The sequence below is a fragment of the Saccopteryx leptura genome, chromosome 6 (assembly GCF_036850995.1).
Source record: "Saccopteryx leptura isolate mSacLep1 chromosome 6, mSacLep1_pri_phased_curated, whole genome shotgun sequence".
Taxonomy (NCBI): Eukaryota; Metazoa; Chordata; class Mammalia; order Chiroptera; family Emballonuridae; genus Saccopteryx; species Saccopteryx leptura.
In genome coordinates this window covers 14,454,606-14,477,845 of record NC_089508.1, presented here as the reverse complement: position 1 = coordinate 14,477,845, position 23,240 = coordinate 14,454,606, and the positions used below count along the sequence as shown (strand labels likewise).

The window sequence follows — 23,240 nt, the reverse complement described above, 5'->3', positions numbered from 1 at the left end:
ATTCTTGTTTCAAACATATAAATGGTTGCCATGTGCAAGATGACTGAAATTTGCATTTTTTTGTGGTTTTCCAGGCTCGTCCCAGGACTTTCAGGTAAACGTTTTCAGGAAAAGGGATTTTGCCTCAATATAAGGGCAATTAGAGGGTCTGAAGCTAGAAGCCCCCTCTGGGGTCAGGCGGCGTGCTTGTCAGCCTGGCACCAGTTAAGAGCTCATCAGGAGCCTTGTAGAAAGGAGACTAAGAAGCTCATTTCCTTCTCTTTGGAACTCTTGGAGTCAGTTACAGCTGACTCAGAAAAAGGAAAAATAAATGGTCAGCAAATACATGGAAAATATTGTAACTTTGCTAGTCATTAAATAAAAATTCAAATAGCAATAAAGCCCTATTTTTGTCTGCTAGAAAAAACTGAAGAGAAAAATAAATTCCAATCCTGGTAAGGGTGTGATGAGACTGAGCTTTTCACGCGCTGTGGTTGGCACTGAGGTCTCCGGCAAAGCCAGAACGTGAAGAGCTGTGACATTGATACTACTGTCCTCTTGTTCCAGTAGTCTAGTAGGCTACTGAACCAAAGACAAGTTGAAAATATGCAAATGCTCACATACCTGATGTTCCTCATGGTGCTACTTGTAACAGAACCTGGAAGCAATTTAAACAACGAGAAGTAAGGCAGCCGTTGAAGACGACAGGCCACCACTCAATGGAGATGTTATGTATCCTTTTAAAAGACAGTCATTTTCACTGTAGCTTATAGGAAATGCCTGGGACAGGAGGTTAAGTGTGTATACATGGGGGACTGACGGGCTCTAGAAGTCTACAGAGGTGATGATTATAATTCTATACGAGCGGGTGGACATGACAAAGGAAGGACGTTTTCCTCTTTTTATGTCTAGCTCTGCCATGAGCTAGATGGGTCATCCTGGGAAAATCCTTAGACTTGTTCTGCACCTCGGCCGCCTGCTCTGTCATGTAGGGAGTTTGTTCAATGGTCTCCGATGTCCCTTCCAGTTTCAGGATGAATAGAATGACCCACTTACTAAAGAGCCCGTCGCCCAGAAGGATTAGGGGATCAGCTGCCATCGTGTTCCCAGACTCCCTGCACTTCTTCCTCATTGCAGGTATTTAGAAGTCGGTTCTGAAATGAGGAACAGATAAAAAGAAATAGGATTCCTTGATCCCTCTCAAATAAACGGCTGTAATTTGAAGGAGATTTAGCCATGTGCTCCATAAGCACTTTGTTAGGGAGTTAACATAAAACAGTTCTCAAGCCATTAGGATGCGTTATCCCCAAATGCTCAGGAACACTGGTGAATCAAGGAAGTCCCGCAAACAGCGCTACTGAAGGGCACTGTTCTGGGAAGGTTTATTTATGCACACGGAACAAAGGGAAGAGTTGAACATTTAATAAACGGATTTGTTCACTTAGAGTTTTTCTTTCCTTTTTTTTTTTAAAGAAGACATGTTTTTACCCAGTTCCTGAACCCATAGTTTTGTATCCTGTTGGGCAAATAAGTTTGTAAAATGTGATTTTTACGCTTACTTTGTTAAAGATGGCTGCTGCTCACATGAATGATGCTGCCGGGTGAAACTGCTAATTACCATCCTGCTTGGGGAGGGGCTTTGTTATGCTAATATTTGCTGGAGGAGGGGTTTTGCTCCAAAAAGTTTTTAAGGAGAAGAAGAAGGAGGAAGAAAGGGGCCATGTTTTTGCAGAGTGCGAGCAGGGAGGAAGAGTGCTGGAGAGAAAGAAGCAGCCAAGATGGCAGGGTGCTGAAGGAGAAGCCAGTTTGTGCAGAGAGTAAGAAGCCATGTTGGCAGATGGGGAACCAGAGGTGACTGAGCGGGTGGGGGCCTTTGATTCTGGAAAAACTGGGAGAAGATTCTTCTGGTTGTGGAACTGAAATTTGTGAGTGGGTTTTGGTGCCCACTGTGTTTTTCACTCGCCGGCCGGGTGCGAGGCTAGAATAAAGGGATAGCCCACTAGTTTTCGACTCCTTGGTTTCTTTATGGTCTGTTCGATTCTAATGTGAACCTGCACCTGCCTGGCTGTGACGGTGGCGACTGCTGGCCTTACATATCCCAAAGGGAAAAAAATGGTCAAAACACATTGTTGTTGGTGCACATGTATGTAGGGCCAGATAATTGCTAGGCGATCCGAGAAGTGGGGTGCGCGACCTGAGCTTCCAGCTCATACACAAAAGCCTTCTCGTCACGCCAGACTCCTTCTGAAATAGCCGTCATTTGTTCAGAACTTTCTAGAAGACTGTAGAAAGACCACTGTTCTTTCATCAGGGAGTGCAACCAAGAGGAGGAGAAACCGGTCCGGGCAGCGGCCCCGCCCCGCCCCACTCCACCAGCGCAGCTTCAGCACACACCTGAGGTACCTGGGGGCGGGGTCACTGCCCTGAGGAGTCACACAGCTTTTGAAGACAGTGTCGTCTGCTGTTTTCAGAAAATGTTTTCAATCGTCCAGGAAAACATTTTTAAACATACAGCCTACATCTAGATCACCTAAAATCAGAGAGCTTGTAGATTATTTAAATATGCAAATAAGGCATCTCTGCAGCAAATAGTGACATCATCAAGTTTGAGTCCCGAAGCTTGAGTTTGGCTCCAAGGAAACACAGGACATCCCCAACCACATGCACTGCGTGGGACCGCAGATGCTAGAATCAAACCGTGGCAGCTTATGAGCGGGAGCTTTTTAATACCTTTGATTGTATTTTACTTCGCATTCACACCAAACTGTTTTTAACAAAACGAAGACATTGGTCATTGCTTAGAACTGGAGTGTGAACTGAGGGAGGAGGCGGCGGCTGTGGTACCACTTGGATGAGGACAGAGAATCCGGATAGGGAGGCAGGTGAACACAGTGATTGAACCCGCACAGAAACAGTGAGGGACTCACCGAGGGATGTCCTTTCCCATCAATCACCTGGTGATACTCGGAACTATTTCTGCGATTGCCATTGCTTACCCCTCAGGAAGCTCCGCCCCAGAGAGACTGGCCTCGCCCCCCGGGTGTGCCACGTCAGCACCCGGACATATGCCTCCCAGGGCAACGCAGGGCTTCTCTTCCATTCACTTCCCAGACCCTTGAAGGCTGGCTTCACTTGTCACTGTCACCCAGCAGTCATTGGGAGGGAGTTGGTGCTAAATGAATGCTTCTTGAATAAGCCAACTGCCTCCTGAGGGTAGCCCGTGAACACAAAAAACTTGCTTTTGGTGGCAGTTTATTCGATTGTCATGTAGTGTCGTTTCAATTCTATCTTCCCCACTGAAACCACACTGTAGCCCAAAGGCCCTCTGTTCACGGCAGGTAATAAGCCCCTGCCCAACTTTTGTTCTGTTCTGTGGGTTGGTCAGTGTACCCTGGAGGTCAGATCAGAAATTTTTTTTTTGACAGAGAGTCAGAGAGAAGGATAGATAGGGACAGACAGACAGGAACGGAGAGAGATGAGAAGCATCAATCATCACTTTTTCATTGTGGCTCCTTAGTTGTTCATTGATTGCTTTTTCATATGTGCCTTGACTGTGGGCCTTTAGCAGTCCAAGTAACCCCTTGGTGAAGCCAAGGCCTTTGGGTCCAAGCTGGTGAGCTTTTTGCTCAAACCAGATGAGCCTGTGCTCAAGCAGGCCACCTCGGGGTCTCGAACCTGGGTCCTCCGCATCCCAGTCCAACGCTCAATCCATTGCTCCACTGCCCAGTCAGGCCAGATCAGAATTTTGGAGGCGTTATCATTTTGACCTGGTTCCCTCAGGCGTATATTATGATGCTCTAAGTAGTGTCTCCTGTCTCACAACTTTGAGATTCACTTACAGAAAACGTTTGAGGTGGGCTGTTTTATGGGAGCCATGCTTTATGTTTGGCCTTAAGCATCTCTGAACTTGGCCAGCTACCTGATCCATCAGATCTGATCCAAATGACATTCTGTTTTCCTTCCCCATCAACTGTTCCCCAATATTGAAAATGAACTACGAGGAAACAGCAGTTTTGAAGGTGATTCCTGCCATGGAAACAGAGGACAGGATGGCTGGCAGACACGGGACCCCTAGGTGACCACTGACCTTGCAGTACTGCCCCGACCACAGGAGGCACAGCCTGGGCTTCCCAGACACCAGCGAATGGGGGCCCAGCAGGAGGGGAGCAGCAGCTCTGCCGGGGTTACAGGTCTACTGAGCGCACTGCAACACAAAACTATCACAAGAGGAACCAGCAAAGCTCTGTGGGAACACCATCCCTCCACCCCTCCAGCGTGGCGACAGCACCGTGACCTCTCACTTGTCCCAGCCACTTCTCCCTCCCACCAGCGTCTTGCCGGCCCCTGGTGTGTGTGTTGGGCAGAGAGGATATTTCAGTGGTCGCATCCAAGGATTAGGAAAGTGATTACAAGAAACCCTTGGGACGTGTGATAGGCTGGCAGGTTCCAGTCCTAACATAGTTTTTAGTTTATCACTTGACAACTTCCGAATGAAAAGCGTGCTGTCTGAACCACCGGCTCCTAGGCCCACGGTGGAAAGCCTGCTGTCCAGCAACTGCTCAGACCAGTGCTGGAATTCCCAAGACCCACAGGGGAGCCCAGCCTTGGGCTGCCCACTTCCGTAGTTGCAGAAAGGTGACATCCCACCAAAGGAAAGCCCGCGTGAGGACGGGTGCAGTGAGCCCATCCGCGACCCGAACGGCGGACTGATACACACAGCACACCCCAGTGCAGACGGGCACTCACTGCTCAGCGTGCGCAGACGGAGACGCAGTGCACACAAAACCACGTGGCCCGAACCTGCAATTGATGCAACTCAGTAATTTTTATTGCAACTGGAAGACAATACATCACAGAAACTTTATGGTAGGTTCGGGGGGGGGGGGGGGAAGTGTTATTTACAATAAATGATGAAATAGTTTGTCTTTGGCAATATGATTACATATGAAGAATGCGAAATGCAAGTTATGGATGCCTCCAAAGCAACACCATCAGGTCCCTCGAGTTCGGCTGACTGTGCTGCCTCCACACTGCTCCATAGCGTGAACGCCACTGAACATCGCCTTCCTTCTCCTCTACGGTTCTCCCTTTCTAACCATGATATTGGCAGTTTCATACAGAAAATACAGAAAAGAAAATTGGCTTCTGAAAAAAAATTATTACTCTAGTGAATTAATTTGGCCATGTAGGTCTATCGGCCAGCTAAGGTCGGACGACCCCCTAAGCACTGATCGTAAACCTCTTGGTCTTCTGATTGCTTTATCACTGTTATTGTTCTGTAAAACAAACAACAAAACTCCGAAGTGTTACAGAATCAAGAGAATACAAAGAACAAAGGTACATGTGTAGAATGCCTCCCAGACACACACGGATACTTGATCCTCGACATTGTCAGCATGGCAGTGTAAGTAGTGAGTGTGAATGACACAGTGTGAAACTTACTGAATCAGCTATGAGCTCTGATGGCCTCAATGTACATACTCAGGAAAAAGCTGAATGTTTAGAGAACTGAAATGGTGCTAGATTTCATCTGAAAAAAAAAAAAAACATGGGGGGGGATGGGGAGAGTGTTGGGGAACTCAGGCCACAGTCATAAAAGGATGAAATACAATTTCTAGGTTTGATAGGCTCACCATATCGAAGTCTTTGAGAATCCAATATGGAATATTAATTATTTGCGAAAGCAGGGAAGGCTGTTCTCCACTTTCGCAAACGAAGCACAGTGGAAAGCACTGTGGCATATATCCCAAATAAACAGTCTTGATTTCAGCGCTAACGAAACAAACAGGAGAGTCCTTGTGAGCACATCACAGTTGAGTCAGAAAGTGACCTTCCACCTAGGTCTGATTTTAAAAGTACGACAGACAGCAGGAGACAGCACCATAGACATATCGGTTTCGGCTGTTAAAAGATGGATTGTTTTCAAAATTTGTCTTTTCCTCCCTTAATTTTTTTTTTTTGTCAGTGAAGCTAGCACTTGTTTGTGGGAACTGTGGAAGAATGGCAAGGTCACACGCATTTGGATGATAAAGCAACTGAGCTGACGAGTCTGTGCTTAATTCAAGAATGACCAGTAGGAGAGAGAGAGGACACAAGGAGTTAGCCACCAGTGTGGGCACTCTCTCTGAGGAAGAGGGGTCAACAGATGAATTCACAAAGGTAGGCAGGTCTATACAGAACACTGAATGCCGTGTGTAAATCCTCGTGAAAATCCAGGAACAGGAACACCACACAATGTATATACTTTGATTTACACATTCAGTTACAAAGGGAAAAAGACACCATTACAACTTTGTAACTGTGTTAACTGCAATATAAACCGAAGTCCCCAGTTTGGCAGGTAACTAAGAGAGGGTTATCCACTTAGGTTATATAGCAAAAGTGTTGATGTATATTATATATAGTAGTATAAATAATAAAAAAGTATTATTTAAATTAGATCACAGTGCTGCATTATGTGCATAACAGTGTTTGATATAGTATTGGAGGGCCGGGACCTATGACACTAAGGATTTAACTGTCAACACTGGTAAGTCACAATCAAGAGGGGACACAGAGTTCAAATGTGTTCTTTTGGTGGCAAAAATCCTGAAGATGAAAGGAAAAAAAAATACTTCTCTACAGAAACATAAAAATAAGTTGCAACATCTGGGCAGCTGTGATCCACCAGAAAGAAAGGACTCCCAACCTGAATCAAGTTTAAAGGGAAAGAGAAGTCACATTGAATAGAATCCAGTCCCATAGGGAATACCCTCCCATGTAGGTCACTCGTACACAGCTCTGATTCCTTCTCCAAGAGCCCTTCAATGAGAGGCTAAGGGCCCACACTTGCGGTGTGGGATGCAGCACTTGGCACTGAGCAGTCGTGGTGTGTCCCAGCAATGAGCTGGGATCAAAAGCCATTCGGGCGGAATTCACTCTACGGAACCCGCAGTCGGACGCTGTCCCTCAGCCAGGAACACCACTCAGAGACGGGCCTCTTCCAGAACGCCCACAGCGGTAACTGCCGTGCCCACGTTGAATGCCTCTACAAGAAAAACCAGTTCTTGGGAAAGGCCTCCGACACATTCCTTCTTAAGAACTCAGCCCCAAGTCTGAAACCTGCCACAGCTGTCTCCAAACACCCTCTGAACGTGGGTTTGGTTCATTTTCGTTTCGGACAGACAGCTTTACCAAACAAAGGACTCTTCAAAGTACACTGATTCGAGACGGGGAGGGGGAAGTAGGAGCTTATGGCATATTATAAGGCTGGGAAAAATCTAGGATGCAAACAAACCCTTTCCACGTAGTACTAGATAAAGATAAAAGACAACTGTAGTAGCATAAAAAATAACTGTCTATGTGTATGTCATTTAAGAAAAAAGAGACAGTCTCTTTCTCTTAAACGTGTCCAAGGGCCAACAGCAAGTCACTGTAGATGTCATGGTGCGGAAGTGTTCACGGCTGTTTTCCAAAGCATCTTTAAATATTGCTATAGTTCCCCGATCCCCTCCCCCCCGCCCCACGTGAGTATGTGAGATACTGGAATGACACATGAAACGCCACTTCTCCCGCAGGAGAAATGAAAGCAAAGCCACCACACCTCTTGAATGGTGCACAGGCGACTGTCAAAGTCAGACTAATGGATACATATGCTAGTTTGGAAGCTAAAAGAACACCTGACATTTGGGAAGGAATTCCAAGACTAGAGTGAATTACAACTTGAGCAAAATAGTCTTTCACAAATAGGCTTGTGCTTAAATTCTCTACTGCTCTTGGAGGAGGGGGTGAAGAGAGGGTGCCTCCTGCCCCTTGGCTTGGAGGGGACATGGACAACCTCATTCTGCAATGAATTCACTACGAACGGCCACATACACATCGATACTTTTTTTTTTTCTTCTCAACAATTGAAATACAAAGTTAAACACAATTGAGCCATTGTTTTGGTTATGCATAAATGTGTATGCCTCCAAAAACAGAAGAAAAATAGAAAAAAGTACCCTCACTAAAGTTTCCCCTGTGAGTCTCCCAGTGGCCCCGATGAAGGGGCGGAGGGACACTCAGGAAAATAACACTTAGAAAGCTGCCCGATGAGGTATTTATGCAAAAAGAGTGGTTCTGGAGTTAAGAACACACTTTTATAAGATAGTTATCTATTTCTCAAAGAGATCAGAAAAGTAAATCACACACATTGCATTTTATTATTTTCTAAAAGAGGTCTTTGCCCATTTAGAAAAAATGAAATGAGGGGAGACAGCCCACTGTGGGGGTTTTAATTGGAAGAAGTCCCCTGCCAGAAACAGTCCTGAATGTTTACTCTGCCTTTCAGGAGGGAAGTCGAAATGTTATCTTGGGGGTGAAGGGGTGGGAGTCTCCTGGGCTTGATCAAGGTGACAGCACAAATCAAAGTGTCGTCCCCTCAGGTTCCAGAGCTGTGGATGGCTTTTGGGGGTGTCAAATGTTTGGTAAGATGGAGGGAACAGAGTACTTCAAAAATATATCCTTATTCCCACCTACACCCTGAACAAACATGCTGGGAGAGAGCAGGTTCGGAACGAATCTGACCTGCTGTATAGGTGTAGACATTTTGGGGGCCTCTCCATCAGCAACCCAGAGGAAGAAGAGCACGGGTACACACCAGTGGCTTTCCACTGTCCTGCTGATGGAGGTTCTGACAGCGCCAGGTGCTCACACATGGGCCCCACTGGCCCATGCTGTAGTGCCCTTAAACACTCAACCTCACCCCACACAGCCCAAGCCACAGGGGTGGGGCGTTTCTGTTTGTGTTTTACCATCTCCCTCCATATGGGTGGAAGATCATATTCTTCTAGAGATTTCTCTTTGGATTTCCCCCAATAATTTCTTTCAGGCAAAGATAACAGGAGTTTCTGGGCTGTTATCTAAATTCAGCTCTCACAGTCTAGGTGGGCTTCATTCCAGGTGGTAGTGATGGCCAGCCCCTCCCTCCCACCACAGGATGGCGTCCCAGGACAACCTGGGGCTGGTCCTTCCAACACCGGCATCACTTCCTCCTTCCCGCGGACCCTAAACTCACACCCTCATCCAATAAGGCCCATGAGCGCGTTTTTTCCTTCTCCTGGCTAATTTGCATAATTATTCACTGCCTTTCTCCTAGGATCAAATTGCGGTGATGGTTTTCTAAGGTCAGCGTCCCATAATTCTCCTGATTCTATCATACACACTCACTACTAGGTTTGCCCTCAAATTATTGCGTCAGGATAAACATGTCCAGACAGAGAGAAAGGACACATGTCTTAGCAGAGAATCAGAGGGGGTCGAGGCTGAAGTGCAGACAAGGCAGGCCCTATCGGAACATGAAGATATTTTTTATATTGCAGAGTTAGTTCCCCAACAGTCAGAGTTTGTCCCTGAAGAAGGTTAAACCTTAAACACCTGCTTTGAAAAACCAAAACAAAAGAATCGGGGGGAAAAAAAACAAAACAAAACAAAACAAAAGAAAGGAAAAAAAGAAAAAGAAAACTCAAAGAACCTCTAAGCCTAAGGGCTTAAAAATTAGAGGCATAGCCTTTTCTCTATTTTCTATATTTATATGAAAATAATTCATGCTTCATGCTAAATACATTATTTACCTTACAAGAACTTTATTTTTGAATAAAAAAAGTTTGTGTTTTTGTGATTTTTTTTTTCTTTTTTTTGAAGGAATCCATGCATTGTGGATCAGAAATTTCTGCTGGCTATACTGGCTGAATGTGGAAATCACTGATTTTTGCAAAGATGAATCCTGACTGACATTATTTGCAAACTCCATTTTAAGGGCAGTATAGGAGTTTTGTTTTTTAAACCATGTATGCCTCTTTTTGTCCATCAATGTGCCTTTCATCTTGTAAAAATATACCACAATACTAATGGCAGGTTCCATAGCTTTTTGCTTGTTTTCACTTAGATCAAATAGTTTTGACAGACAGAAAAAGATATGTACCATTATTTCCTTCCTAAACAGCTATTGTAAATCCTCAGACTTGATTTTCACTTGGGCAGTTAAGAAAACATAGCATGTTTTCTCTCTCTCTCACCCCACCCTCTCGTGTGTGTGTGTGTGTGTGTGTGTGTGTGTATAGGTGTGTGGCCAACCTTCAGGCTTATGGCTTGTGGAACATTCTCTTAATTTAATATAGACTAAAATTCAATGATTAGGAACATCACTAAAAGTTGACCCCATTTCTTTTCCTTAGTCATTGACACCCAGTGTACATGAATGGTCCAGTGTCCACCTTGTAAGTTGTTAGAGGACTTCACAATTAAGAAGCACGGAGGACTGATGACCCCTGGGCCCTGCTCCTGCACGCTGAGTGGCACTGCCAAAGGCTTCCCTGGCACAGTACACTCACTGCCTGGTGCCACAAGCCTGGGTTTGCCCCTCGGGGGGTGAGAGGAGCCTCCTTCTGCCGGACTGCCCATGCACCTTCACTCTGTGAACCCAACTGGGCGGACATCCTGACCTTTTACACCTAACGATTGGGCCTGATCGATGAGGACTCTGCACACGTGCCTTCTAGGTGCCAAGTATGGGTATTCCGTGGCATTATCCTCGACATCCCTGCGGATTCAGCCACATGCTTCTGACAAGCTGGAGGAAGCAATGGTAATTTTGGCTTTTTCGGTTTTGTCTTCAGATAATGAAAAGCTTCTGTAAAACAGCTGAATGTCAATATGAGTTCTATGGCTTCAATCTCCTTTAAAAATAAAATTCTCAAGGGTCCAAAACAAAGAAGGGGGGTAAATTAAAAAAAAAAAAAAAGTATAGAAAAGAAAGAAAACCAAACCAAAAAAGAAAGAAAAAAAAGGAACAAAAACAAATTGCTGATATTGCCACAAATCATTAGAAATCTCCTGACATGCTGAAACCAAATGGCCGTTAAGTTCAAAACAAATCAGTGACTTGTTTTTAATTTTTTGTGGTTTCCTTTTGCTCTTTCTGCCCCTTTGCCGTCCGATTGGTGATGTTGTTCAGACAGGACCGGATCCCTGCCAAGTGCAGGAGCGACCCCGCGGCCTCCTTCATCTCCTCGTCGTCGCTCTCGGGGGGCTTTTCCGTGCGTCTCTTTTTGAGGGGCAGCGTGTCGCTGGGGACCTTCCTCGCCTTGGCGAAGTGCTGGCGCTTCTTGTGCTGGGACGCGTAGCCGCTGTCCCCCAGGGCCTCCTTGGCCTCCTTGGGGCCGTGTTTCCTGCCGTCCTCCTCCGCCTCGCTGTGGCTCTCGTGGCTCTGGAAGCTGCGCTCGCTGCCCTCGCTGCCCTCCGGGCCCCCCTTGGTGGCAAACTCGAAGTGGTCGTCGGCCGAGGAGGAGGAGACCGAGTCGCTGGTGGGCGAGGTGCTCCTGGCGTTGGAGGACTTGGCACTGCTGTAGTTGTGGTCCTCCTTGGGGTCCCCGCTGACCACCGGGGAGCCGCACGACGGCTCGCTCTCAGTCCGCGTCCTGCAGCTGCTGAGGCCGTTCCTGCGGGGACAGGGCAGCGGGAGGGGCGGGAGACAGAAAGGACACAGGTTAAGCCCCTGCGACGAGACCCCGCGGCCCCCCAGTGCTGCGTTCGCACACCGGGTCCTCTGATGCGCATGTGCCGGCTGCGGGCGGCCGGTGGCTCTGCTGTGAAAGCCAGGGCCCGAGATCCCCACACGTCCGTCTCCCCTGCCCGGGATCCCCACACCTCCGTCCCCCCTGCCCGGGATCCCACACCTCCATCTCCCCTGCCCGAGATCCCCACACCTCCGTCCCCCCTGCCCGGGATCCCACACCTCCGTCCCCCCTGCCCGGGATCCCACACGTCCGTCTCCCCTGCCCAGGATCCCACACCTCCGTCTCCCCTGCTCCTCTCCCGTCGCTGGCGTTTTCACTCAATTTGTGCGGCTGAGATGTCAGAACAACACTCTCCCCAAGTGACAGCGGTGGAAACGCTGTCTCTTATATGAAGCCATAAAAATCACGCTGTGCTGGGTTTCCCAGATCCGCCACCTCCGGGGAGCAGACGCCGCCAGGCAACGCTGGGCTGCGTCCTTCAGAGGAAAAACCGGCTACATTAGGAGCTTTTTGCAGAAGACTAAATCCCGTGCGGAGGAAAAAAGAGGTACCTGCCATGTGGCGACAGCTATTCACGCATGTGTTCCCCTACCTCGTTCATTTATCCTGCGAATGTTGCCTGACACTCCCCCACACACACACACTTATGGCCGCAGGGAGGGCCCTGGGGGAGGCACCTGGGGTGGGATCAGATACAGACACCGTCACAAAGATGCTGACGGTCAGAGAAGCAGGTCATGGCTAGATCAAAGAGGGAGCACTAGCCAGACGCCCTGCCAAGTCTGCGTAGGTGACTGCATTGAAATAAGGATGTGAGCATCCTTATTTTATAGGCGCCAGAAGAAGGATCTGGAGGAGTTTAGTGACTTACTTAAAGCCACACGGCCAGTAAGCAGCAGAGCTAAGACCGGAACCAAATTCTGACGTTCACGCTTGAGCTCTTAGCGACCTCATCAGACCAGGTCTCCCTCCTTTCTGATTTCCCTGTGACTCAGTCCCCTGCTGTACATTCTCATTAGACGCCTCTCATTGTTTTATCGCCTCTTTATGTCTGCAATAAACTGCTTCCTCACGAGCAAAGTGGGAGCAGTCGCAGGGTCACTGGGCCAAGGCCGGGAGTAAATGCCGGCAGGTGTCTGACCCACACCCACCTTGAGAGCAAGGGCTGTGATGTTCAGTCCCGGTCAGGCCACACACTCCCCATGGTGGGCCCCGACCCGTCTGCATGGCTGCTGCAATTCTGATGCTGCCTGGCCCCCAGCAGGTGCTCGGAAGGGTCGGTGATCAGAGAGAGGGATCCCTGCAGGAGGGTTTACGTACAGCTGGAGGGGGCAGAGGAGGGCGCAAGGGGAAGGTCTACGGGAGACACGGCTTCTGAAGTTGGACGTGAGGGCTGAGGGTCGGGGCAGGAGGTAAGATGATGTACTGCATCCCACCGGCCCTGTTTCTTGTCAGCTCATCTACCTGATCTGGGTGACAGGAGCCTACTTCTCCTTCCTACACAACCCCAAGTCTAAGTCCTCCGTAGACAGAGGTTCCCACCAGCATCAAGCGACGACCGCTCAACGTCTGTGCTTCCCATGAGAGCGTGAGCTCCGTGAGGCAGGGCTCAGTCACTGACACGTGCCCCGTGGCTCCTAGCGCCGTGCCAGGTTCAGAGTGGGCACACACAGATAGAAGTGCAGGAGCCGATGGAACCGTGGGGCCGAGAGCAGGAGGACTGGGAAGATGACTGTGATCTCTAGCAACATGCCTTCTCAGATACTTCCTAAGGATGTGGCCGGGGGAAAGGCCGTGAGGTCAGGCCCCCCCACGGGATACGGTTGAGAGCCCTTTCCCTTTGTCTCCTATCACCCCACTGTGGGTCTCAAGGCTCAGCAAGACCCTGGTTGCAGCCCAGGCAGCGGGGGAAAGGGAGGAGAGTTCCTGCCCTAAATGGTGTAGCCAGGAGGGAGGTCTAGGGCGGTCTCCCTCCTTTCGATGTTCTGCTAAATTTAAGCTGGTGGGGACATGCACCAGCATAGCAATGTGCACCAGCAAAATGCGTGAGGGCCAATACTAAAACTCATCCTTTGTTTCGCTGGCCGCCTCGGGACCACCATGATCAGCCCCACCAATTACAATGTGTGCAGGTGCACACTGAAGTCCTAGCTGGCTCCCGACGGGCCCCAGCTTCTCCCACACCTGAAGATCCCAGATCCATTCCACTCCCATCCCCCGTCCTCATAGAAAGAAAGAGCCTGGCTTGCAAGACAGACAGACATGAATTCACATCCCAGCACTGTATCAGTGATCTTCAGATTGCCCCTCTACCTCCCAGGGCAGTGTGATAAAACAAAGAGCCCCGTGCAGAGGATAGTTCTTAGTGGTTGCGGGAGAATTCTGGCTCGGTCTCCTCTCCTGTCAGATACCTCACTGCTGCAGCATGCTTACCCTGAGCGGTGCTGTTGTCTTTCTGGTCTGGCTCAGGGAACGTATGAGGATGCAGCATACAGTAACAGCGAAGAGGGCCTGGGAGAGAAATTCTTCGGGGGCTTGCCTGGAAATACGCCCCCGAGCTTTGGGGAGCGGCTCCATGATATTTATTTTCTGCAGATTTCCTGTTTGTTGGCTCTGCCTTGGATAATATAAAAGTGACCGGGAAAAGACTCCTTTGAGGGGTTACTACACACGAAACTTGGTTAATGTAATTAATTGTATGGGTAACTATTAATAGCCATGAAAGCAAACAAAAATCTCGTGTAATGGCTCTCTTGATCTTTGTTGATTCAGGTAAAAATAAAAAAATTAATTCAGTGATGGGTCTACTGAACTAGTTTCGGAGTGATCTCAACTGCACTTGGGCGAGTAAACAGGGCTAATATTAGGCTTTTAGGAAAACCTATTTGGTCCTGAATCCTTACTTATTAACGTGGAACATATGACTCACTTTATTACTGCAGTGAGGTAGAACATGATACCTCCCTGAACAGATGCGGAGAGGGAGAGAATCCTTAGAGCAAAAGAGTATGAAATAAGGTAAGTGTCCAAAAATCTAATTCTTGGTGATTCTAAGTGAAAGGCATATGGTGTGTACTGCGCTTTTTTCTTCTCTTTCTATGGGTTCAATCAAATTTTTAGTCCTGACCTGTGGTGGTGCAGTGGATAAAGTGTTGACTTGGAATGCCGAGGTCACCCGGTTTGAAACCCTGGGCTTGCCTGGTCAAGGCATAGATAGGAAGTCGATGCTTCCTGCTCTCCCTCATCTCTCTCTCTCTTTCTCTCTCTCTCTCCCCTCTCTCTAAAAATCAATAAATAAAAAAATAAAAAAGATAACTACGTTAAAATTTTTTTTAAATAAACAGTTGGGGGTGGAGATTGGGAGAAATACACTAGAATGAAAGCGACGATACAGCATTTTAGCCACATGCTATATTATGAGAAGAAAGATTCTGGGCTGCGAATTTCCCTTTCTCAAAGGAGATATGCAAGCATTAGAGAGGTACCAAACTGAGACGTTCCTCTTAAAGAGACCCGGGAATGAAAGGAGAACAGCGAGGAGAATCACTCCCACGGCCCACGAATCAAGGCTGTGCTGGGCAGGGTCTCTGATACTGCCTGGACTCACGCTCCGTGCCAACGGCGGGTCCAAACACCCCCAGCTGGGATCACTGGCCCACCTCAACCGTTTTATAGGTAAACAAACAGAAACTCGGGGAGCCTGGTGACTGGCCCAAGGCGGCCCCCCTAAGTTCTCAGAGATGATTCAAGCAGGAATTTGAAATGTCTCCCTCGGAGCAAAATGTTTCCTATGATGGAGACAGGAAACCAATATATGCGCTGACAGTGTTTCTAGATGAAAACAGGTGCACAGCATAGCTTCAGGGAGTTAAGATGAAAACATAAGTGTATCTTTTCTCACTTGGTAAAAACTCACTGTCCTTGGGTTTTTAGTGTGGGCTCATAATCCATAAATTACACACACAGCAGGAAGTGACGAGCTCCTTCAATTATTAATAACGACTCAACGTCGTTCATGTTGGTGCCGGCCAGCGGCACTGACGCGGTGTCAGAAACCTGCCGCCGCAGAGGGTGCCACCACAGGGGGCCCCATGCCTGGAAGAAGAAACCAGACATCCTGAACATGTTGGAAGGTAAATTTCTAACCACCTTTGCCAACAGCCTTCATTAAAATGAACACGATACATTTGAAATGCCTGCAATTGTTCAGTTTAACTGAATTTACATGTGACAATACTCAAAGTTACCATGTTAGCATAAATCAAAGCCACCTGACTGTACAAGGCCTCAACAAAAAAGCACATTTTATTAATCTCAAATGAACACCTGGTATTCAATCTCTCCTCAAACGGATGGGAACACAGAGGTGAGAGATCACAGTTGTTCAAGCCAAGAATGAGCAATTCTTGCAACTAAGCAGTTAAGGCATAGGTTCTGATGAGACATGGCCAACTAACTTGCTGTTTTCTCTACCAGTTTGCTCACCTCCACCTCTCACCTGGGCCCTAGGGTTCTCTCTGGAACAGATGGCTTTAAACCTAGAGGCCATCATTAAGGAGGAGGCTGTCCTTCCTAGGATTTACCTGAGCAGGCTGACCTCTGCCAGGACAGGAAGAGAGGCAGGTGGGTTAACGGGATTGTCAACGCAGCCCCAGGGCTAGTGCAGAGCGTCTGTGCAAAACCACCCACAGGAGGACAGACATGGCAGAGAAGAGACGACGGAGGCTGCCACTTCCAGCTGGGGGACAGAGGAGACATGTGGAAAGCATCCTTCCGGCTATTATATAAAAAATCCGGATCAAGTCCAGCGACGTCCATTCAGTGCTGGGTTCGCTGGAATAAGGGCGACCTCAGAGACCCGCTGGCACACAGGCACCAGAACTTCACACTCACAAATGACCAGTGAGATATTGATAATAAAAGGGACCTACTCTGAAATGTGAGCAGCTCACAACCAATCAAGCCGGGGGTTCCTTGCAGCAAATGCTTACGCCAGTGGAGGGACACAAGAAAAGTGGTGGCCCCTCAAAGGGGGTCAGAGTGGTCCCCAGGTTCCCAGCAGAAGTTTTAAGAGCAAAACCTCTCTTGAAAAAAAAAAAAACCCTAGAATTTTCCCAGGTTAAAGTTCAAGCAAATATTCGAAAAGCAGCTCATCATCTAAAATCACCAAGCATGCCAGCAAACAGGTCACCAAGAACAGGTCAATGTCAAAATACTGTGTAATAAGCTGGGCACTGGACCGGTGACATCCTCAGTGGAGTCCCAGGGAAAAGTAACTGCCCTCAGAGGCAGGCAGTGTGGATCAAGTCAGCCTGAACCTCGGCTCCAGGTGGGACTGGAGACAAGAAAAGTCTCCCCTGAGGATTTTTAACCACAAGCCTGATGTCTTGTGGGTATAAAGCCAGAATTCTACTGTGTGGACCAAAACCGTGAGCTATATTTAAAGTGCCCAATGATGCCTACCAGAAGAAGACACAACCCCTCTGCAAGAATCTAACTGTAAACCCAGGCCTCAAAGGATCCCCACAGACAAGGTTTGAAGAAACACAGGCTCATAATCCAAAAGGCATTAAACACAAAAGAAATAAGCCACCATAAGCAAGAGACAACAGAAAAACAACAAAACCCTACAGATTCTGAACCGCAGAGCCTACAAATATGGAAACAAGAAGGTACAGAATGTAAAGTTTGTGTAATGAAATTAAAGAAGAAATGGAAAGAAATCAGAAAGAAAGAATAGATGATTAAAATGAAGTAGACAGATTTTGGAAAGCATCAAATAGAATTTCCCAAGATAAAAAATACCCCTGAAATTAAAGAATCAATTAGAGCCAGAAGAGAAAAATCAATGAACTGGAAGAAAAATGAGAAGATATATAGTATATAAAATGCAACCAAGAGAGACGAAGGGATGGAAACTATGAGAGAAAGGTTGGGCAATGTGGAATATGGTAAGATGTAATTCTGCTGGGGCTTCCGGATGGGAAAGAAAAACAGAGAATAGCCAATACCTGAATGAAAAACAGCTGAGAATTCTCTAGTTTTGATGAAGGTACCAACCCTCAGATACAGAAAGCCAATAAACCCCATGGAGAATAAATAAAAAAGAATCCATATCTAGACACATCATTAAAAAAAAACCTCAAAAAAGACAGACTGCAAAGTCACAAAAGGAAAACACACCACACATAACAAAGAGTACCAATTAAGATAAAATAGTGAGACAGATAACAGTAGAACAATATTCTCCAAGTATGAGGCAGAAAAAAAAATAACTGTTGGCCTAGAATGTATATCCAGTAACACTATCTTCTGAGAATAAGGGCTAAATAAATATATTTTTCAGACAAAAAGTCAGGGTTTTAACTGAATGCAGATACTCTGTAGAGAAAAAAATTTAAGAATATATTTCACGAAAAATGAAATGATCCAAAAAAGGAGGTTTGAGAAACAAGAAGAAATGATAAGCAAAGAAAATGTAATCAAGTATAGACCGAACAATATAATAATAATGTCCCAGTGACATAAAAACCAAAAAGAAACGGAAGCAGAATCAAAGTATTGGGCAAGTGTAGCAGATCATCTGGGAGGTAGGGAACAGAACAGATGTCAAAGCATTCCAAGGACCTTGGATTGATCAGGAGGTTAAAGATATTGATTAACTTTAAGACATTTTAAAATATTCATGTTAAAAGTTCCAGGATCAACACTCAAAGAAGAGAAACAAAATGTACAGCTGACAAACCATTAGAAAAGCAAGAACGAGGGGATGAGGAGTGGAGAGTCTTGATCAATTTCAGATAATACTAGAAAGGGAAAACAATGTGGAAAAAGTGGGACACACAGACATTGCAGAACAAGATGAGAGAAATAAATCCCAACATGTTATTAAAGATGCGCTACAAAACTTTCTCAAAAGGTAAAGATCATTACCAACAACCAAAGTCATATGCTATTTATAAGAGACAAACCTAAAACACACAAATAAAGGGTAAAAGTAAAAGAATGGAAAATGCTGTATTATGCCATGCTGGTGTAGCTATATCAAAACCCCATAACATAGGTTTTTAAGGCAAAAATCATTACTATATATAAAGAAAGCCATTAAACATTCATAAAGGTTCAATTTACCAGAAAGATAAAACAGTTCTAAACATGAATACCTCCAATAAGGTGGCTTGAAAATATCAATACCCCAAATAGAAAATTACAAGGAGAAATGGTCAAATCCATACTGTAATAGGAAATTTTAATACATAATTCTCTGTATTTGATTAGCCTTCCCCCATCTCTCTCTCTCACACAATCAGTATTTAGAAGATTTGACCTAATAAATAGAGATTTTAAAACAGCCATGCTGTAATCATTAAAAAATTAAATCAATAGTTATCAATCATCCCACACAGAAAACATTAGTCCAGACCATCTTGCAAGGAAGTTCCATCAAACATTAAGTAATAGATTAACTCCTCTATTACATAAACTCTTTCAAAGAATCTAAGAGTGAATACTCCTCATTTTATAGAAATAATGTAATTTTGACACTAAAACTAGATAAAGGTAGCACTGGAGAAACATGGGGTATAAAAAATGCAAAATTCTTACAAAAAATATTAACTTACCCACTCTAGCAATATGTAAAGAAATATACTGTATCATCAGCAACTATATTTAAAAAAAAACAAGTTAATTCAAAATTTAAAAATTTATAATGTAATTCACCACAGTAAAAAAAACGAAAGAAAACTTTTAGTTATCTTAACATAGGTAAACTTTTTAAAAATAAAATTCAACAACCATTTATAATAAAATGTTATAAGCAAACTAGAAGAATTTTTTGTTATGATATAAAATACATTTTCTAAAAAACCTATAATAAACCCTCTATTAATTGTGAATCAATAACATAGCTCCTTTTAAAATAAGAAACAACATAAAGATGTCTATTAGTATGACTCAGAGGTCCTGAACTGTGTAACAGGACAGGAAAATTAAAAGATAAAAATTACAGCCTGACCAGGTGGTGGCGCAGTGGATAGAGCGTCGGACTGGGATGCGGAAGGACCCAGGTTCGAGACCCAGAGGTCGCCAACTTGAGCGCGGGCTCATCTGGCTTGAGCAAAGAGCTCACCAGCTTAGACCCAAGGTTGCTGGCTCCAGCAGGGGGTTACTCAGTCTGCTGAAGGCCCGCTGAAGGCGCGCAGTCAAGGCACATGTGAGAAAGCAATCAATGAACAACTAAGAAGTTGCAACGCGCAACGAGAAACTGATGATTGATGCTTCTCATCTCTCTCTGTTCCTGTCTGTCTGTCCCTGTCTATCTCTGCCTCTGTAAAAAAAAAAAAAAAAAAAAAAAAAAAAAAAAAAAAATTATAAAGAAAAAACCCCCACCATTCTTTTTATTTATTTATTTATTGATTGATTGATTGATTGATTTTTAGAGAAAGAGGAGGGGCGGGGGAGAAACAGGAAGCATGAACTCCTAGTAGTTACTTCCCGTATGTGCCTTGACCAGGCAAGCCCAGGGCTTCGAACTGGGGAACTCAGCGTTCCAGGTTGATGCTTTATCCACTGCGCCACCATTGGGCCAGGCCACCATTCTTTACAGAAGATAAATTATTAAAATTACTAAGGTAGTTTATTTTGCAAGGATGCTGGAAAAAAAATTCAATGTATAATTAACTAACTCCAGGTGGATTATAGACCTATATGTGAAAGAAAAAACTTTAAGTCTTTTAGAAAAAGCTACAGAAGACTACATATCAGAGTAGGGACCAGATTTCATAAAAATGGTTCATAAACATAAAAATTAAGAGTTTCTGTTCACCAAAAAATACTATTACAGAGTGAAATGACCTTCCACAAGTTAAGAAAAGTTATTTGCAACATACACAGTCAATTAAGGATTAATATTCAGAATATACAAAGAACTAGAAAGTTAAGAAAAAAAGAAATAACCCAATAGAAAAATGAGCAAAATGATAAATAGGCAAGCCATCAAAGAGCACATTCAAACAGCTGATTAACTACATAAAAAACTGCAACAAGAGAAATGGAAATTAAAGCACAATGAGATACCATTATATATTCACCAGATTGGCTGAAATTTAAAAGTATGACGGTTCCAAATGTTGGTGAAGGTGCAGAGGATGGGAAGGACCCATCATACCCCACCAGCAGGAGAGTGAATGGACACTGACACTTTAGGAAACAATTGGGTGCTACCTTGTAAAGCTGAGCATGCATGTACCCTGCCAACCAACAAGTTCCCACCAGATGTGCATCTTAAATGGAACTGGAGACGTGTAAATGAATTTCCATAGCAGCGTGTTTGTAACCAGTAAAGGATGGTAAATGATTCAAATAGCTTTTTTTAAAAAAAAAATTGTGGTCTAGTCACAGAATGGAATATTACACAGCTGTGACAATGATGCAACTGCAACTACATCAGCAGCGCAGACTCAATGCGGAGTAAAAAAAGCAAGTTGGAAGACACATAGTGTATCATTCCAGTTACATAAAACCCGAAACCAGGCAGAACTGAACAGTATACTGCTTATGAGTATAAAACATACTTTGAAAAGCACGGATACAGTATACAGGCTGGGGCAATAGTAGGTTTACAGTTTTTGTATGGAAAATAATATAATAATAAATAATAACAGAAATAAACCCTTGTGTTTTGTGTACTAACAAGTGTAAACCTACTTTTGCCTCACCCTGTATACAAAATTTGGGATCGTGCTTACCTTTCAGGGAAGACAAAAGTATCAGTAACGCTTTCATTTTTCAGCTGGGTGGTTGACTCATGAGTGTCTTCTAATGATATGAATGGTATAATTAGAGCAGGTGCAGGGGTCCTAGATGCCTGCTCAGCTGGTTAGCACTTCCTGAGAAGCATAATTCAACAATCCCTGAAGTTCTGCCTCTGTGGTCGTCTCCAGGGTGGAGCTGGGGGCACAATTTTTCCCCATAAGCTGCATATCATCTCCCTAAGCCACTGAGATAAGTGTGACTCCATCTCAACATCAGGTCACAGAACACAAGTAAAAAAAGATCCTAAAACTCTCCTCCACCCATTGTTTTGCATTTGGCACAAACCCAGAGTCACTAGGCGTTCCGAGGATTTCAGATACAGTAAGAAAAGCCACCAGGACCAATGCCACTGATGTAAAACATGAGAAGCAACTCCAGCATGATCGAATTTCACACAGTAAGTTTGCCGGTTATTGTTTCGATTTCTGGACCAGAAGAGCCAAGAGGAAAGACAAAACACAGAGACAGGGGCCCAGCGGGAACTCAAGCACATGCTCTGTCTTCCTGGTATTTCTTTCTCCCGTTGCCTTTAATCTATCCCTTTAGCATCTCCTCCTCTACCCTCCCATCACAAACTCAGCATAATCTAATACTTGGTTTCAGAGTTGCCTTCAAATACTATGATTTCAGAAGACAAAAGCTGACAGATGCTTGGTCTTTAAAAACAAAACAAAACTCAATACATATACAACAAAAAAGATCATTGGCACATTTTCCTTCAAGATGTATAACCAGATCACGCCCAAATCTTAATACTGAAGGTTGCCGACTTCCTAAACTTGTTATAAACATCTTCTCAATGGAAAAGACAAAGACAGTTGCCAGGGAGCAGATCTTAGACTGATAGATGGATCTTCCTAATGACTCTGTTTTGACAGGACCTCAAATATTAATGTTTTGTATTATAATAGGACCATTAAATTCCTGACTCGCTTCATGTTCCATGGGACTTGAAGTTTTTGCTTGAGGTCCTAAGAGATTCAAATAAAACTAAGCAGCCTTAGATGGTGATTACACGGAACTTCCATATAATTGTGTAACATGCTCTGGTTTAGACTTGCGGTCCTCATACTACCATCACTCCCCAAAAGCAGTGGCTTTGCCACAAATGTGCACTGCCCGACGGTTGATCTAAGCCTTCCCCCAGGGTCTGGGGCACTCAGAAAGGCAACCTGGGAAGGTCTATGGAGGGTAGGCCCTCCACGTGATTAATTTTATTGTTTTTCCAACTTAATACACCCGTAACACAATGCTAGCATCACCATCATCCATCTCCAGAGCTCTTCATCTTGTAAAACCCACCGCTCTCTACCCTTTAAAACAGCAACTCCCCATTTCTCTCTCCTCCCAGTCCTGGGCAACCACCATTCTACTTTCTGTCTCTGTGTCGACTACTCATACATTTGTCTTGTTGTGACCGGCTTACTTCACTCACCATAATGTCCTCAAGGTAGATCCACACTGTAGCATATTATAGACTTTCCTTCCTAAGGCTGAATTATAATATTCCACATGTATATATACACCATATTTTGCTTATTCATTCATTTGCTGATGGACACTGGAGTTGCTTATACATTTAGCTACTGTGAATAATGCTGCTATGAACATGGATATACAAATATCTCCTTAAAACACTGCTTTCAATTCTTTGGGGTATATATCCAGTAGTGGAATTGCTGGGCCATGTGGTAATTCTACTTTTAATTTTTTGCGAGACAGCCACACCATTTTTTCACTGTAGCTGCAACTCTTGACATTCCTACTAGCAGGGCACAAGGGTTCCAATTTTTCCACATCCTTGTCAACACTGGTTATTTTCTGTTTGTGTGTGTTTTTTAAATAGTAGCCATCCCAATGGGTGTGAGATGGTATCTCACTGTCATTTTGGTTTGCACTTCCCTAATAATT

General features: G+C 45.0%; 1 protein-coding gene across 5 annotated transcripts in view; it reads right to left on the bottom strand.

Moving 5' to 3' along the window:
- Positions 1-4,785: 4,785 nt before the first annotated feature.
- FOXN3 (forkhead box N3) overlaps positions 4,786-23,240 on the bottom strand; it is a 409,075-nt gene continuing 390,620 nt past the window's right edge. For all 5 annotated transcript variants that reach the window (XM_066387948.1, XM_066387949.1, XM_066387946.1 and 2 more), the window contains one exon: positions 4,786-11,435. In XM_066387948.1, the coding sequence (XP_066244045.1) occupies positions 10,886-11,435 (550 nt within the window). In that variant the 3' untranslated portion in view covers positions 4,786-10,885. The remainder of the gene's footprint in view (positions 11,436-23,240) is intronic.